The sequence below is a fragment of the Cucurbita pepo genome, chromosome LG12 (genome assembly GCF_002806865.2).
Source record: "Cucurbita pepo subsp. pepo cultivar mu-cu-16 chromosome LG12, ASM280686v2, whole genome shotgun sequence".
NCBI lineage: Eukaryota > Viridiplantae > Streptophyta > Magnoliopsida > Cucurbitales > Cucurbitaceae > Cucurbita > Cucurbita pepo.
Window position 1 is genome coordinate 2,249,670 of NC_036649.1, and position 16,398 is coordinate 2,266,067.

The following is a 16,398-nucleotide window of genomic DNA, read 5'->3' on the forward strand; positions in this document are numbered from 1 at the left end:
TTAATAATATATTTTTCTCAATTTATAATTTTAAAAAATTTGTAATATATAATCGTGAAAAATTTATTTATCGACAAATAAATAATCGCTACAAATAAGTAATACATGTCGACAATGGTCGAGTATGATTCAGAACTTTTAAAATTACAATTTAGTCCCTGAGCTTTCGTTCAAAATTTCTTAAGGTTCACGGACCTTCTAGACACAAAATTGAACGTTGAGAATTCTCACGGGCCTCTCGTAAAAAGGCGCTGCCCATTTTCACTTTCATTCCACAGCTTCTAGCCCAGACCACATGCCTTTGACTCTCGCCCAAGCCCAATTATAATAGAAATAAGTGAAAAATATTTAATGGATTATTTTTTTAATTATTTAAAAAATACTATTTATAAAACTCGAACGTCGTTTTCGAGTTGATTGGATTGACCCGTCTAAAACAATGTATAATATCACATAATTGTTAATTAATATATATATATATATATAATTATTATTATTTTATTTTACTGAGATTTAAAAATAATAATGTGAGAAATACATTTCTATAACTTAAAATAACAATTTTTTTCATAAAATATGTGAAAATATAGATTTCATTTATTTATTTTGCTTTCTCATCTATATATATATAATATCGAGTAATTGGGCTGAATACGACAATATTAAAGATTATTAATTTGGGTAAAGTTTCGTAATTTAAATTCGAAATTCGATGACTCCGACATTCTCCTACATCTCTTGCGACGTTGTCATATTTTTTATTTTTTGCTCATAAGATATGGTTCGGGGACGAGCTAAGGGAGAAGCCGGTGGGCATGTAATATGAACAATGCCTGTTTTGTGGCCCCTACCGGCATCGTATTTTTTGTTGGTTTTAGTTGGATGACTCTTTATTATATGAGCAACTCTTATTTTGTGGCCCCTATAGGTATTGTATTTTTATAATTGCGTGACTTGTTTATGTTTATGCTATATATATATATATATATATATATGTTAGGACGCTTCAAATGGTTCATTTTTTACCTTATTTAAAAGAATATTATTTATTTTACCTTAATAATCAAAATCTCATAAAAATATATCATTAATATAAATATTAATTATTATTATTTTTAATGATAACTTCAAACATATTAATGTTTCAAAAATAAAAATAAATTATTACATTTTTTGAAAAATTAACCAAACCCAAATAAAAATAAATCTAAATTAATAAAAATATTTTTGAAATTTGGATTTTACCTTAAAAAATATCCGAAAAGTTTTAATAATATTATTAATTTAAAAAAATAAATAAAAATACTATTAAATTTTAAAATAAAATATCATTAAATTTCAAAAATATTTAAAAACACCTTTAATTTTTTTCAAAACCTTCAAAATATATATATATATGAGAGGTAGATAAACGATTTTCGTCGATATATTGATTATCATTGTTAGATGAACACAACTTTCATTACTTTGTTATGAGCTTCCCCAAAATGCCTCGTACCAAGGAGAGAGTATTATTTGATTATCATATCATTGTGGAGAGTCGTGTTCATCTAACATAGTATGAGAGCCATGCCCAAAAACTTAGTCGTGTGAATAGATTGGTAAATCCTCAAATGTCGAACAAATGACTTCAAAAGAAAAAGGAGTCAACCCTCCTCGAAGGTATAGTAAAAAATGACTCTCGATTAAGGGAAGGTGTTGGATGATGAAAGTCACACGTAGACTAATTTAGGGAATGGTCATGAGTTTATAATCAAAGAATACTCTCTCCATTGGTACGAGATCTTTTGGGGAAGCCCACAACAAAGCTATTAAAGCTTATGCTGAAAGTAGATAATATTATACTATTGCGAAGAGTGAGTGTATTTATTTTTTATTTTTTATTTTTTATTTTTTATTTTGTATTTTTATTGAGGAGCAATGTACCTGCGCACAGTCGCACCAAACAATAATGAATGAACTCTTCTTGGCTATCGCCCTTTCTTGACAATTAAGCCTTCTCTTTTATACTTCCACGAAATTGCGCCTTCGCTCTGAATATTTGCATCGCTTCCATTTCTCCCCGAAGGCAGCCATCGAGCCACGCTAACTCGTCCTCTGCTCCGATTTTCCTTTTCTAGGGTTCTACGTCTACCTCAATTTCTCAAATTCCATCTTCATCGCAATCGTTTCTCACTGAATTCGCCTTCGCACTGCTGCTCTGCTAGGTCTGAATTAGTTGGATTCCTGACTCGGCAGATGTTCTTCACGGGCGATTCATCTACTCGCAAGCGAGTTGATTTAGGTGGCCGCAGTTCCAAGGAAAGAGATAGGCAGAAGCTTCTTGAGCAGACTAGATTGGAGCGAAACCGCCGATTGTCGTTGAGGCAGCAAAATTTTGCTGCTCTCAAAATTCAGGTTCTATTTCCTTTTCCTATTGCGTTTCTTGATCGACCTTTCAATTTCATGTTTAGTTCATATTGATCATGAATCGAGTCGATTAGTTATGTGTGTGTTTTGCTATTTGCTGTTGGTTCTTTATTTCAATTGTGAATTTGTAATTTCCAGCATTATATGGCAACGCCAAATTGCTCGAGGATTATTGACTGCAGCGGTCTTTGTCTCCTCTTGTCCCCTCTATACATGCACACACACATATATATATATTTATATATATTTTCTTGATGTGGATGTGAAAATCACTTTTGATAATTGGCGAACTTCATGTCTGATTCCTTAAGGATTTCGATATATTCGACGCACGGTATCTTATAATCGTAGATAGAGGTGTGGTTTGCTCGCCTGTTTTGCCTGTCTCCTGTTCTAGGATAGCGTGTAATGTGGGGCGGTGAATTGCGCCGTTCTGCCACTTCATTTTCGGGGGAAATAAAATGTCGAACTCTTCTTTTATATACGCTGGACAATCAACACCTTGTCCTTTTTGGCAAATGTCTTACAGGCATTGATCTAGCTGGACAATTCGATATGTACCGATTAAAGGCTCCCAGTTATTCTTCGTTGGGTTTATTTCCATGTTTTATCATATTGTAAATCTAAGTTAGAGATGTAATATATACATGAAGGAAAGAACATATAAAACGAATTTAAATTTAAAATAGATCAAGGTAAGCTCATCTTTGTCTCAGCAGAGTCGGCATGTTTGGGATATTGATGCTTACCTCAGTTCTCATACTTACCTATTGTTTTCAAAGTAGATAAGAGGATCTCCAGCTTATATCAACATTCGGGATAATTAGATAAAGAGTTAATTATGTACTTCCTCTCTAACAGGATTTTTGTCTTTTGTTTTTTCCTTGGAGCAGGATCATTCGATTCCTATTATATACTCTACTGATTTGTTATTTACTTTATACCCTTGAGAGTAGTTCCTCTTTGGATTTTACATTTACTAAATGGCTTTCTTGGACTTTCATCATGTCAAGTCACGTATTTATATTCTAATCTTTATTTTGACTAGTTTATTTCTACAGAAATGCTTCAGAGGGAGAAAGGTATCTGAAGCTGCATGTTGTAGGATGCGAGAGCAATTTCATGATACTTATGGAAAGCATTGTGAGAAAGTTGACAGGTAGAACTTAAGATCTACATATAATTGTTATTTAACAACAATAATCTTTTTCCTTCCTCCTATTTCAATTGAGTTCCTCTAGTTTTCTTGACATTATTTGTTCAGACAACAACTGTAGATGCCAATTTTTAATCTGATCATTGATATATATATATTTTTAATCTCAAATTGTCACTTCAACTCAGGCATTGTTTTGGTCCTGATTCAGAGTTTTTCCACCAGCTACTCTTTTTCTATAATGCAAAACACACCGGTGATTTTTCGGTTCTTGTAGAGGCTTGTCGGTTACTTCAGCAATTTGTTCGAGACAATGGTAACTACACAAGTATTTTCTTCTCTGAAAACCGAGCCAATTATTTGGTGTTTTCATAGACCATTTTTACTTAGTCTAGATTTGCTCCATTTCTGTGAGTGCTTTTTTCGTAGTTCGCATTGTATTTCCTTTTTCACCTCTCTCACATGTAAAGAATAAGAGAATTGCATATACGTTATTTATTTATTTATTTGTTTGTTTAAAATTTTTCCTTCAATATGGAGGAACCGTATATGTTGTCATTATTAGATAATGGGGTAGTACCATTTTTCAGAAACTTCATTCCTTTGCAGCATCTTTTGTACTGTAATCTATATTTATCTGTTTTATTTTCTTGAAGTTGGACAAAACAAATTCTAGTCATATAACTGTTATTTGGAAGCCAGTTGATATATTTCCTTGTCAAATGTATTTAGACTACTCATTTTCGCTGATGGAAACATTAGGCATGTTATTGGGTGCTACTCAAGTTTATTATGAGGTTTTTCTTTTGGGAAGTTATTATATAAGTGACAAATGGAAATCCTTAAAGTATTGATTGCTTTCTGAACCACTGTATTACCCTTCTTTTGCTATTTGTAGTTTTGCCTCTGGACTAGGTTCTCAGATTGATAACCGTTATAGTATTTCTTACTGCTGGTGCTTTTTAACATTTCTTTTCATCACATAAATAGGGGACGTATTGAGCATCTTTGCTGGCAAGGATTATTTATCCAACAAGGCCTTAGTGGATTACAGAGTTAAGAAATTTGCATACGCTTGCATCCAGACAGTATATCATAATAGGTAATAAGATTTTCCATTTTAATATTCCTTATAAAAAAGTTCTGATTTTTAACATTTTGAATGGTAAAATTGACGGTTGTCATTGTTGATTTTGTTGGCTTACTATGCTCCTTTAGTCGTATATGATATATTTCATAGATTTTATTTAGGCAGCTATACTTGACTCACTTCTTTTAACCATGATCTAAAGAAATTCAACATTTTTATATGATAAATTGTTGTTGTTGTTTCTTTCCTTTTTTTTTTTTTTTTTTTTTTTTTTTTTTTTTTTTTTTTTTTTNTTTTTTTTGCAAATTATTCTTACTTGGTGTTATTCTGACTAGAAACCAATTGAGGAATCAACTTTTTGCTGCACCCGAGAACTCTAGCACACCTGCGACTCTATTGTTAGATGCAATTGTTTTCTTATTACAACCCGAACTCCCATGGGTTTGTAAGATTGTTGGCTACTTTCTGGAAAGAAATGCATATGTGCTGATTAGGGATATCACTTTGGCGGGGAAGGTATATGTGTACTTCCTTTTTCTTCTACCTTGTGTAAATTTTTGCTTTGTGGTTTCACTTGCAAGTGATCTTTTGAGCTATTCTGTTTTGTCAGTATCATCCTCTGCTGGTGTTTTCAGAGAACTAATTCACATTCAAGCTATTGCAGGAAACTAAAGATTCGCATCCCAGCAGTTCAGTGCCTTCTTTAGAACGTTTGCTTTCTCTTTTGAGTTCTCATGTTGGTGAGAAGCCATGCTGTTGCCCACGTGTTGATCCCAATTGGAGCTTCTCCTCCCAAATTCTTACTCTTCCTTTACTGTGGCAGACATTCCCTTACTTAAAGGAGGTAGGTTTCTTCCTATAATTTATACCTGCAGATATTCCCTGACTTGGTGGAGTTCAAATCAGAAAGATTTTTCTTGTACTTTCCATGATTATTAAAAATTGGAAAGCTCTTTTGTGGGTGGGGTTACCTCCACCCTCAGCCTTTAGGCTGTCTTGCTTCTTATGGCTACAATATATCCAATTATAAGTTTCTATTAAAAAAATATGTGTTTGATTGGACATTGCATTCACCAACTTTGCTTGATTTTATCCTCCTACTTTACAGATAATTTTGTTGAAATTTAGAGTTTGATTGGACTTTTGAACTTCTTTAAACTTTTTTTAAGTACAAACTTGTTTTCCTTTATTCCTTTTCTTACAAACTAGTGTACCTTTTATTTTATTTATTTATTTACTTACAAATTAGCGTACCTATTTTTAGGTTTTCGCTAGACGGGGGTTGATTGGACATTACATTCATCAGATGGCATCATGTGTTCAACATTACGCAAATGTACTCCCAAAGGATGTAACAGCTGACATTCCTGGCTATGCATGCCTTCTTGGAAATGTATTAGAAATTTCCAGAACTGCTCTATCTCAGCCTGACTGCTCATCCGAATTGGTAACTAGCTGATGTATATTACTTCTTTTTGAGCTCTTCTTTACACATTTAGCACCTCTATCTCTTTACCCAATTGATAAAGTTGCACGTGTCATCCTCCTCTTCTTGGGATATACTGACTAAAATTGATGTTTTGACACAATCTAAGCTATCCCAACCTTTTATCGTGGCTTGTGATCACAAAATCTTTTCTCCCATGCTCATCCATCTGAAGTGAAGTAATGAATCCCATTAACCTTGTTGTTTGGATATAATGGTGTTACTGAGGGTCTAAAGATCACATTTTCTCTTTGAAGAGAAATAGAATATGCATGTACTTCATTCTTTTTTTTAATATGATTTATGCAAAAAAAGTTCTCTTTACAGATTTGTAGTGAGCAGTTATTGGTGCTCAAATCCTGTACACTCTAAGGATCCGTGGTTATTGAAATTATAATTTTAAGCCCATTTTTTATTTACTTGATGTGGATAGGCAGTAGATCTTGCTTCCATCACAACATTCTTGTTGGAACTACTTCCTTCGATGAAATCACCTCTTAGAGATATGGAAGAGAGTATGTATTCACCGTTATCTTCATTTTGGTTTTAGGCTTTGGTTCATGAATTTTTTATCTAATTCATCAGTCTTTCCATCTATGTGACCAATGATTTTTTGTATCTGTATGTTGTCAATAGGTGCTGCATTGGGTGACGACGATGTGGTCGTGTCTGATCAAGAAATAGAGCTACCATTGAATAAAAATGTTGAGAAGCAGATATGTGATGCTATTGATCCACGATTTCTCCTGCAGTTGGTATATCTTCTGGTCTCATTCCTCGAAGGCAACATTTTAATTAATCAGAAAATCTATATTTCTTTTAACAATATGGAATTGGTTTGTGCTTCCCAGGCAAATGCTTTATTTGGGCAGATTTCCCAAGTTAGTGGGCCTTATGATGGTCCTGATGATAAAGAGGTCAAAGCTGTTGGTACAGCCTGTGCTTTTCTGCATGTCACTTTCAATACACTACCTCTGGAGCAAATTATGACCGTTCTAGCATACAGAACAGAGTTAGTTCCAGTACTTTGGAATTTTATAAAAAAGTGCCATGAGAACCAAAAATGGTCGTCCTTTTCGGAGAAGTTGGCATATTTATCAGGAGATGCACCTGGTTGGCTATTACCTTTGGCTGTTTTCTGTCCTGTGTACAAGTAATATTACCTACTTTATTCCTGCTTATCTACTTTTTGAACTTTGTTTTGATCCCTGATCTGATGTTATGTGTGGTAATATTGTAAGATTTGGTATGTCCTGATTGCTTTTTTTTATTATGGATCAGGCACATGTTGACAATAATTGACAATGAGGAGTTTTATGAGCAGGAGAAGCCACTATCATTAAAGGATATCAGATGTCTAATTATTATTTTGAGGCAGGCAAGTTTTCTTGAAAGCCACCTTGTAACTACGTTGCTGCAATGCCGTGCTCAGTAGAGACTTTCTTAACATGGGTGTTCAGATTTTTTCTTCTTCATTTCTGGATAAAAATAGTTCCTGCTTTAGATTTTTTTGAGAAAGAATTAGAAGGGGATACTTAGTTTAGGGTAGTCATATTTGTAATGTTGCCGTTTATTCTACTTTCTGCAGGCCCTATGGCAGCTTTTATGGGTGAGTCCTACAGCTCCTAGTAATTCTGCAAAACCTGCCGCTACTGCCCATGTTACTAAGAGGCACACCGTTGAATTCATTCAATACAGGGTTACAATTGTTGCCTCAGAGCTCCTGTCACAGGTATATCAGTTATTTGAGTAGTGTATTTTCTTGTTGGCTGCTTTAAATTCTATATCCCCATTTGATATTTTATGATGCCATTCTATGTTATATGAGCGCAAGAGATTTACCAGACAGAAAAAGTCTTTTCTTCCTTCGTTTAGCTTCATTGAAATTTCTTGAGAAAGGCTTGTGCTTGTATCTTATTAATTTCCTCGTTTTGTTTGTCTACTAAAATTAAATGGCCTTATTGTAGTTGCAAGACTGGAACAATAGACGGCAATTTACACCCCCCAGTGACTTCCATGCTGATGCCGTGAATGATTATTTCATTTCTCAGGTAATTATTCTTGTTGAATACGCAGGTTTTAATGATCTGTTATCTGTCCCTCATTCTAATTATTTATTTGGCTTTTAACTCTTTGTAGGCCGTGATAGAAAATACCAGAGCACATGATATACTTAAGCAAGCTCCCTTTTTAGTACCGTTTACAAGCAGGGTTAAGATTTTCACTGTAAGCAAGCTGTTGTTTGATTTCTTTATCCACAATATATATTTCTTGGGGTGAGTGAGTTTTAGAAATATTTAAGGTATTTTATTTAGTTATTTTCCCTAAAACCCATTTCAGTCACAACTAACAGCAGCTAGGCAAAGGAATGGATCTCATGCGGTTTTTGCTAGAAACCGGTTTAGAATTCGGCGAGATCATATATTGGAGGATGCTTTTAGTCAGATGAGTGCATTGTCTGAAGATGATCTTCGAGGATCGGTAATTTGAGACCTTTCAGCACTTTTAGTTGCGACCTTACATTTTTTTTTTTTTTTTTTTTTTTTTTTTTTTTTTTTTTTTTTTTTTTTTTTTTTTTTTTTTTTTTTTTTTTTNTGAAATAGCCCCTTCCCCCCTCCCTCTTTTGGATCTTTTAGTTGTAGTGTTAGTTGTAATTGTTTATTTATCTGCCTCTGTTGGATCAATTGCTTCAGTTTTCTGCATGCAGATACGTGTGTCATTTGTTAATGAATTTGGAGTTGAGGAGGCTGGAATTGATGGTGGTGGTATTTTCAAAGATTTCATGGAGAACATTACACGGGCAGCCTTTGATGTGCAGTATGGTTTATTTAAGGTCATCATGACATTCTTTATTATTAGGATGACTTTGTAATTGTTGCGGGGTCATTGGACAATATGAATTACGATAAGACTGCCATAGTTGTTTGAGATCACTTTTCAAAATAAAAATTGGTTGTTCGAGATCTATTTCTTAAAACTTAAGGGATACGTGAGCACATAGTGTTCAATTCTTCTAATTTGAGTAATTTTCTGCTTGGGAATCCAGGAAACAGCTGATCACTTGCTCTACCCCAATCCTGGTTCAGGAATGATACATGAGCAACATCTCCAATTTTTTCATTTCCTTGGAGTTCTTTTGGCTAAGGTATGTCTATAACGCCCAAGCATACATGCAGTTTACTTTGGTTGGATGTTGAAACATTAATGTATCGCCTGACAAGAATATAAATACAATTTAGTAGTTTAAAATCTGCGGTATTCTTACAGTGGAAAGTGTTCACCCACTTGATTGCATCCTGTGTTCTACATGCTTTTCTATTATAGAAGTTGCTGCTCAGTTCAATGGTTTTCCAATGCTTCACGTTTTAAATCCTTCTTTAATTCTCATGCTTAGAAATCTTAATCACATTAAGCGATTTCTGACGGGATGTTATTTTACCCTTCTTCCTGTAGGCAATGTTTGAAGGAATTCTTGTTGATATTCCTTTTGCAACATTCTTCTTGAGCAAGCTAAAACAGAAGTAAGGTTTTAGAAGACTTGATGGTCTACTGTTTTGCTATGTTTAGGGTTGCTATGGCTGGTTGCAAGTTATTAGACATGTTTAGGGTTCTAAAAATCTTACTTTTTATTCTGGGTGCACTGCCCACTGATGAGGTCGTCAGTAGCTAACTTCTAATTGTGGAATTTAGGATGTTTGATGCTGCATTCATTTTCTCATTATGTCATATGTCTTCATTTACAGAGTTACTCCATACTAGAATAAAGGCTGCTCTTGATTTCAGTATCTGAGTTGTACATTGCTTTCTATATGATTTATTAGATTTTAATACTGCATGGTTTCCTGGTATAAAAACATGGAAATTCTATTCCGTGTGGGGAAAATATGTTAATCTTTAACCAAACTTGAATTTTGCCAATGCTTATCACCACAGGTACAACTATCTGAATGACTTGCCATCCTTAGACCCTGAATTGTATCGCCACCTTATTTTCTTGAAGGTATATATTCCCTTGTATCACTTTTAGCTGATACCACGTCCAATACATCTCTAGAAAGATCAGATGTGATCAGAGCTGTAACTACTTTTAAAGAACTCCCTCTCTGATCAATGATCTAGATCAAAATAGTATCCTGGTAGAATCTCATTCTCACTCCTTACCTTGAATTTGGGGATCTTCCCATCTGATTTTCTGGACACAGCATTTTGAAGGGGACATTTCTGAACTGGAGCTATATTTTGTTATTATAAACAATGAATATGGAGAGCAAACAGAAGAAGAGCTACTCCCTGGAGGAAAAAACCGTCGTGTCACAAGTGAAAATGTCATCACATTCATTCATCTTGTTGCCAATCATCGTTTGAACTTTCAGGTATTGCCGTAGTTTGTCTTTGGTTTATCCAAAGTGTCCTCCCTAGGCCCTTTTCTGACTTTGATAGAAAAAAATGTCATCCACAGATACGGCAGCAAAGTTCTCATTTCTTGAGAGGGTTTCAGCAACTTATACAGAAAGAATGGATCGATATGTTCAATGAACATGAATTCCAGGTACGATTCACAGAATTTAGGAACCTGGTTTGCATCAAAAGGTTGCTGCTGTATCATCTTTTGATGACCTGTTTTTCATTGCACATCAACTTACTTTTCCATTGAATCTTGAATCTTACTTCTTTGAACAAGAACTATCTCCTCTTGGCTTTATACAAGCGTTGTCTCATTCATATTAGTACTTACAATACTTTTTTGGGAAAATGTTAATTTGAGGAATGTCTTTTCTCCTAGAACGTACAATAAATTCTTGGTTAAGCACCTAGATTTGGATTTTTATTCTTCATAGTTCATATTTTCTTAGTTTATGGGTAGGGGGACAGTGGTTTTGATAATGTTGAGCTTTAATTTTCATGTGATGTGAAACCCTTAATGAATTGAAGCAAGAACCTATAATGATTAGGAGGACTCTCGACCATTTCCTTTGATAGCCTGGTATTGGGAGCCCTGCCTCAACTTTCACCCAAAGCCAGAACTCTAAGACATCTAGGGTTTTGTCTATCGGGTTCACTTGAAGGTTCAATCGCGTGACTTCTGATCACCTACAACTATCAAAAACCTTGATGATTTGATACTAGTCTATTCATTAAGATTCAAGTTGATCATTCGCAAAGAGGCGTCAGGCTAATGACTAAAAGAAGTGTAAAGGCTCAGTTTTACAAATCATTAAAACCTGAAAAATATACAAAGCAAACTAGATCATTTATAGCCCTAAATGGACTCTTTAGCTGCAGCAACTAAATTCCTTATGACGGCAAGAGATGAGGGAACAAAAGTCCTTGTGACAGAGAAAAAAAAGAAAAACATAAAAATAAGCCATAATTTAGTGCACATCATGGGTCAATTGCTAAATACTATCAAAGTTGTGTTGCTAGTCTTGTGGGTCCAAGATAATTCATTTTGATGCCCTTGACTGGTCTACTTTTCAGCTTTTGATATCGGGTTCACTGGACGGCTTGGATGTGGATGACCTACGGACACATACTACTTATTCAAGTGGCTATCATAAAGTAAGTTCTGTTGAACCCCCTTTTCATATATATTTTTCTTTTATTTTCTTTTCTATGTATGTGTTCTAAGAGAATTTTGAAATCTTGTAAGATTAGTAGGATTGATCTTTTTTTGAATGTAATAATTCATGATTGAAGATATTGAATATAACATGTGTTATAGTCATGCAATCTGAATTACGATGACTCATTTAAATCTCATAATTGTATATGAGGTTGGCGGGTTTCACTGGGTTAGTTTGAAGCCTTTGGAGCTGAGGAGATTGGGTATCGATAGCCTGAGATTACATAATGAAGTGCTGTTGACGAAGAAGTTTCTTGAGGGAGACTAATATGTTGTTGTATAGGATTATTGTGAAATAGGTGTGGTTTGCATCTGTTTGAGTGGGTAGTAGATTTTAGGGTTGAGGGCTCTAATAAAAATTGCTGGTTGGCTATTGCTTCGGCTTTCCCCATGCCTTTTCAATTTGTGAATCCTTTTTTGGGGAGGGCTCTTAGATCTCTTTGAGGAAGATTTTGAGTAGTCTCTTGCGGTTATAACACATATCGAGTAAGAAGTTGCATTATGTGGCTTTTGCCTTATCAACCTTCGATTCTTCCTCTTCGTTATTCTCTTGCCCTCTTTCTAGAAGAGAGGCTCTAGAGGTGGTGGACCTTCTTTCTCTTCTCTGTGATTGAAGGGACATCATATTTTAGTTCTTTTGAAGCGCTTTTCCTGTAGCTCTTTTTTCCATAAGCTGTCTGTGCCTTCTCTGCCCCACCTATCTCTGCTTTCTCCTTGCTTGGGAACCTTAAAGTTTGTAGGAATGTAATTTTTTTTGTGTTAAATTTTACGTGGGAGAGTCTTGGCCCATGTCCAACATCTCTCTTCATTGGTGTTGCCCCACCATAGTGCATTCTTTGCAAGTGTCAGGTTGAAGACTTTCGATATATCAGTTTGCTCTGTCTCTTTGGGCTTTGTTAGATTTGTAATATAATCAGGTTCACCACGGTGGAGGATATGCTTTTTTTGTTTCCCTTTTTGTGATAACAGTCTTGTGGCACACTATCTCTTCACTATCATTTGGGGTATTTGTTTGAGCGTTATAAAGGATCTTTAGATAGGTTGAGAGATCGTGTGGCAAGGTTTGGGAGCTGGCTAGATCTAATGCCTCTCTTTGGGCTCTCACCAAATCTTTTTGTAATTCTGATTTTGTTTTGATTTTGCTTTACGGGTAGCCCTTTTCTGGAGTTTCTTTTTGGGTTCCCTGGTTTCTCGTGTGCCTTGTTATTTATTTATTTATTATTATTTTATTATTTTATTATTTTTTATGCCCTTGTAATTATTTCATTTTTTCTGAATGGAAGTTTGATTTCTTACCAAAAGGAACAAAAGGGTGACAAGCATCTTTGCTTTCTATTTCCTCATTTATATCAATTAATAAGAGCATTCAGTGGTCTCTATCTTATTGGAGGATGATCACTCCCCTTCCGTCTCTTTGGGATTTTACCCCTTGGATAATCTCTCGATTGAAGGGTTCTTTTTGGTTTGTTCGCATTGTTGTATTTTGTGTAGAAGGGCAACTGAGGACCTTGATTGTATTCTGTGGAATTGTGAGTTTTCTTTTGGTCTCTTCAAGGAGTTCGGTTTCAACTATAGATGTTCTAAGGTTTGAGGGAGGCTCTTGAGGAGTTTCTCTTCCATCCGCCTTTCAGGGGAAGAAACTATTTTTGAAGCAGGTTAGGGTGTGTGCTACCTTGTGGTATTTGTGGGGCGAGAGAAATAATAGAATCTTTAGAGGACGAGAGAGTTCTTCTACAGATGTCTGGGACATTGCTAGATCATCGGTTTCTTTTTGTGCCCTGGTGTCCTCTTTTTGTAATTATGTGTTAACTCACATTATACTTTACTTTATTTAGACTTATCCTCTTATTTATTTATTTATTATTTATTTTTAATCGAAGTTTGGTTTTTCTTAAATGAAAAATGACGGCTAGTTTCTTACAAATATATATATAGCTGTAGACTGTTGGTTACTATTATTCGTACTTGTAGTCACATCTTATGTTTCTATGACAATGGCAACAAAACTTGAACTTGCATTATTTAGAAATCACTGCATGGTCAGGCGCAACCATGATAAATAAAAAATCTCTCCTATATTTTTTAATCATGTTTTTCTCTTCTGTTGAATTCTTATCAGGAACATTATGTCATTGAGATGTTTTGGGAAGTTATCAAAAGTTTCTCAGTGGTAAACCAAAAGAAATTTCTGAAGTGAGTCATTTTATTACACTAGCTGTTGGTTACATCTCGTTTCTAGTTGGCTTAAAGAAAAACCGGAATTTAGAAGTATAAAATTGGATTGTGCTTTTTCATCAGGTTTGTGACGGGTTGCTCTCGAGGACCGCTTCTTGGCTTTAGATATCTTGAGCCATGCTTTTGCATACAAAGGTAATTGATGTTTTGTTTATTTTTTTCCTTTCTTTTGTTAAAACTGTGTCATCACAATTGTTATTTTTTTGTTTTGTTTTCCCGGGAAGGGGATAAACTTGTTCGTTCTTGAGCTTAATTTAAAGTACCCTGCAAGTGAGGTGTCATGTGAAACTGTAACTCAGTAGGAGAGAAGGTACATTGTTGTCTAATGAGGACTTGGTGAGGCATTCCTGTTCACACGTTGAAACTGTATTCAGGCACATATATTATCATGCATTGGAAAAAAAAAAAAAACATTGCTATTTAATGTTCAATTTAATACCCACGGACACGAATATGTTGGTTTGTCAAGGATAGCTGTATCTGATTTATATTTCTTTGATCGAGATGGATGAGTTATTAATTTGACACTAGTTTCTTATTTCTGTTTCAGGGCTGCTGGTAATGCAAATGAAGAAGCTCTTGATCGCTTACCTACATCAGCGACTTGTATGAATCTTTTGAAGCTTCCACCCTATAGAAGGTGCGTCAATATAATTCTTCTTTATCTTGTTGAACTGAAAAAATGAAATGTCATCCTTTAGTTTTTATGAATCTTGTTTTTGTGATGCAAGCAATCAGATATTAGGAAACAACACACTATAAAAAGAGATGCGGGCAGTATGAGAAAAGTGTCACTTGTTAAGAAACTAAAAGGTGTAGCCTAGTGTTTGTCTTCTACGTTAAATTGTTGAAAATTTTAATATTTTCTCTAGAAAAATAATCAAATAAAAATTGTTGCAAAAAATATTTTCATGCTAGATTTTCCAGTGGAGAGAGTAGGGGTGCAAGTGAACCAAAAACTCAAAAAGACCATTTAACCGACCAAAACTGCTTTGGTTCTAGTTGGAACCGGTCCAGTTTGTCAGAACTGTCCGGTGTGATTTTTATTAAAAAGCAAAATAAAGTATAGTGGTCGAGTTGGCTTTAAATTTAGGCTTGTATTCTCAAGGTCACGAGCTTGATTCACGGGTCTGCATCATTTTTATTCATATATCATAATGCCTTTGTCCAGCCAGCTTATCAGCCCAATTGGCATTGGCCTAACAGCCCATTCCCTAGACCCAACACCTGCAGTGTACATGGTTTGAACCGAACGACAAACCACAGATTGAACCGACTAAACTGTCTCAGTTTGAGGCGGTTCAGTTATGTACCTATGGCTGTTCGGTTAAGTTTTCTACTATTCTATATATATATATATATATATATTTAGTAGCTAAAGTTGAAAGAACTTTTGTTGACTCTGATTTGTGAACTGCAATGCAGCAAGGAGCAACTGGCAAACAAATTGATGTATGCCATAAATGCAGATGCCGGTTTTGATCTAAGCTAATGTTAAATGGTACCTGCTCAATATTCCTTCTCTTCCCTGCTTCGTTCTTTGCATTAGGAGGAAAGATATCTATATAGCTTCTATGTAGAGAGCAAGTTGGAGGACTGGATAAGCTACAAGAAGGGGGAACCTTTTAAGTGCAAATGTTCTAATGCCAGAGGGAATATAGATTGAGCGAGCATAGATCGGATTCTTGAAAACCCATTTCGGGCCAGTGCCGATTTAGTTTCACTGGTTTTGGTTGAAAAATGCCTAAAAAAATAGAAAGATACGGCCAGAGATTGGGGGTGCCAAGCCAGTTATGACGATGAAATAAGGTTTTGTACAAAAATTGGTGTTAGGGTTGTGTTTGAAATGTCTGTCAAGTTTGATAGAGAGAGTAGAGTCGGTAGGATCTTAGGAATTCTATGAATACACTGTGACTCAAATGAGTGTACATAATAATATATTTTTAAATTTATGCTCTTTCTTTGTCCTCAATCTTGCGGACAAATAAAGTCTCCAATCATTATTGCAGTTTTACTTGTACATTCTTGCATTCTTGAAAACAAAGAGAAAAGATCTGTAGACCTTTTCATTTCATGCTTGTAGTAGATTCATAGTTTCTTCTTCCTATTGTTCCATGTTATCTCACACGTTTTTCCTATCGAGAGCTTCTTTTAGTTTAGCTTTCAGTTTAGATGTCCATTTAATTTGTGGAGTCGGGACTTTATAGACCTACCCTAAACAAGCAAGAAATTCCTGTATAAACGAGGTGTGACAGCGAGTGAGGAGGATTTTTCCCTACCCCAACCTTGTTCGTTTAATTTGTACTTGAGCCGGATGATGAAAAATTATCATGTCTGGCTCAAATTATTATCAATATATATATATACAAATTGTGAAACCTTGGGGAGAATTGTTTTTT

General features: G+C 34.9%; 1 protein-coding gene across 2 annotated transcripts; it reads left to right on the top strand.

Moving 5' to 3' along the window:
- Nucleotides 1-1,970: 1,970 nt before the first annotated feature.
- On the top strand, nt 1,971-15,988 carry LOC111806777 (E3 ubiquitin-protein ligase UPL6). Of its 2 annotated transcripts, none has more exons than XM_023692228.1 (26): nt 1,971-2,397; nt 3,471-3,568; nt 3,754-3,881; nt 4,556-4,667; nt 4,991-5,171; nt 5,320-5,499; nt 5,920-6,102; nt 6,575-6,656; nt 6,778-6,896; nt 6,993-7,294; nt 7,423-7,519; nt 7,730-7,873; nt 8,109-8,192; nt 8,281-8,367; nt 8,482-8,622; nt 8,849-8,974; nt 9,188-9,286; nt 9,595-9,662; nt 10,075-10,141; nt 10,344-10,514; nt 10,601-10,690; nt 11,620-11,700; nt 13,884-13,957; nt 14,063-14,134; nt 14,550-14,639; nt 15,425-15,988. In XM_023692228.1, the coding sequence occupies exons 1-26, from the start codon at nt 2,239-2,241 to the stop codon at nt 15,489-15,491; spliced, it is 3,102 nt and encodes a 1,033-aa protein (XP_023547996.1). In that variant the 5' UTR covers nt 1,971-2,238; the 3' UTR covers nt 15,492-15,988. The 2 variants fall into 2 exon arrangements, with proteins under 2 accessions (XP_023547996.1, XP_023547997.1); XM_023692229.1 differs by having other exon boundaries at nt 2,313-2,397; nt 3,458-3,568.
- Nucleotides 15,989-16,398: the final 410 nt, after the last annotated feature.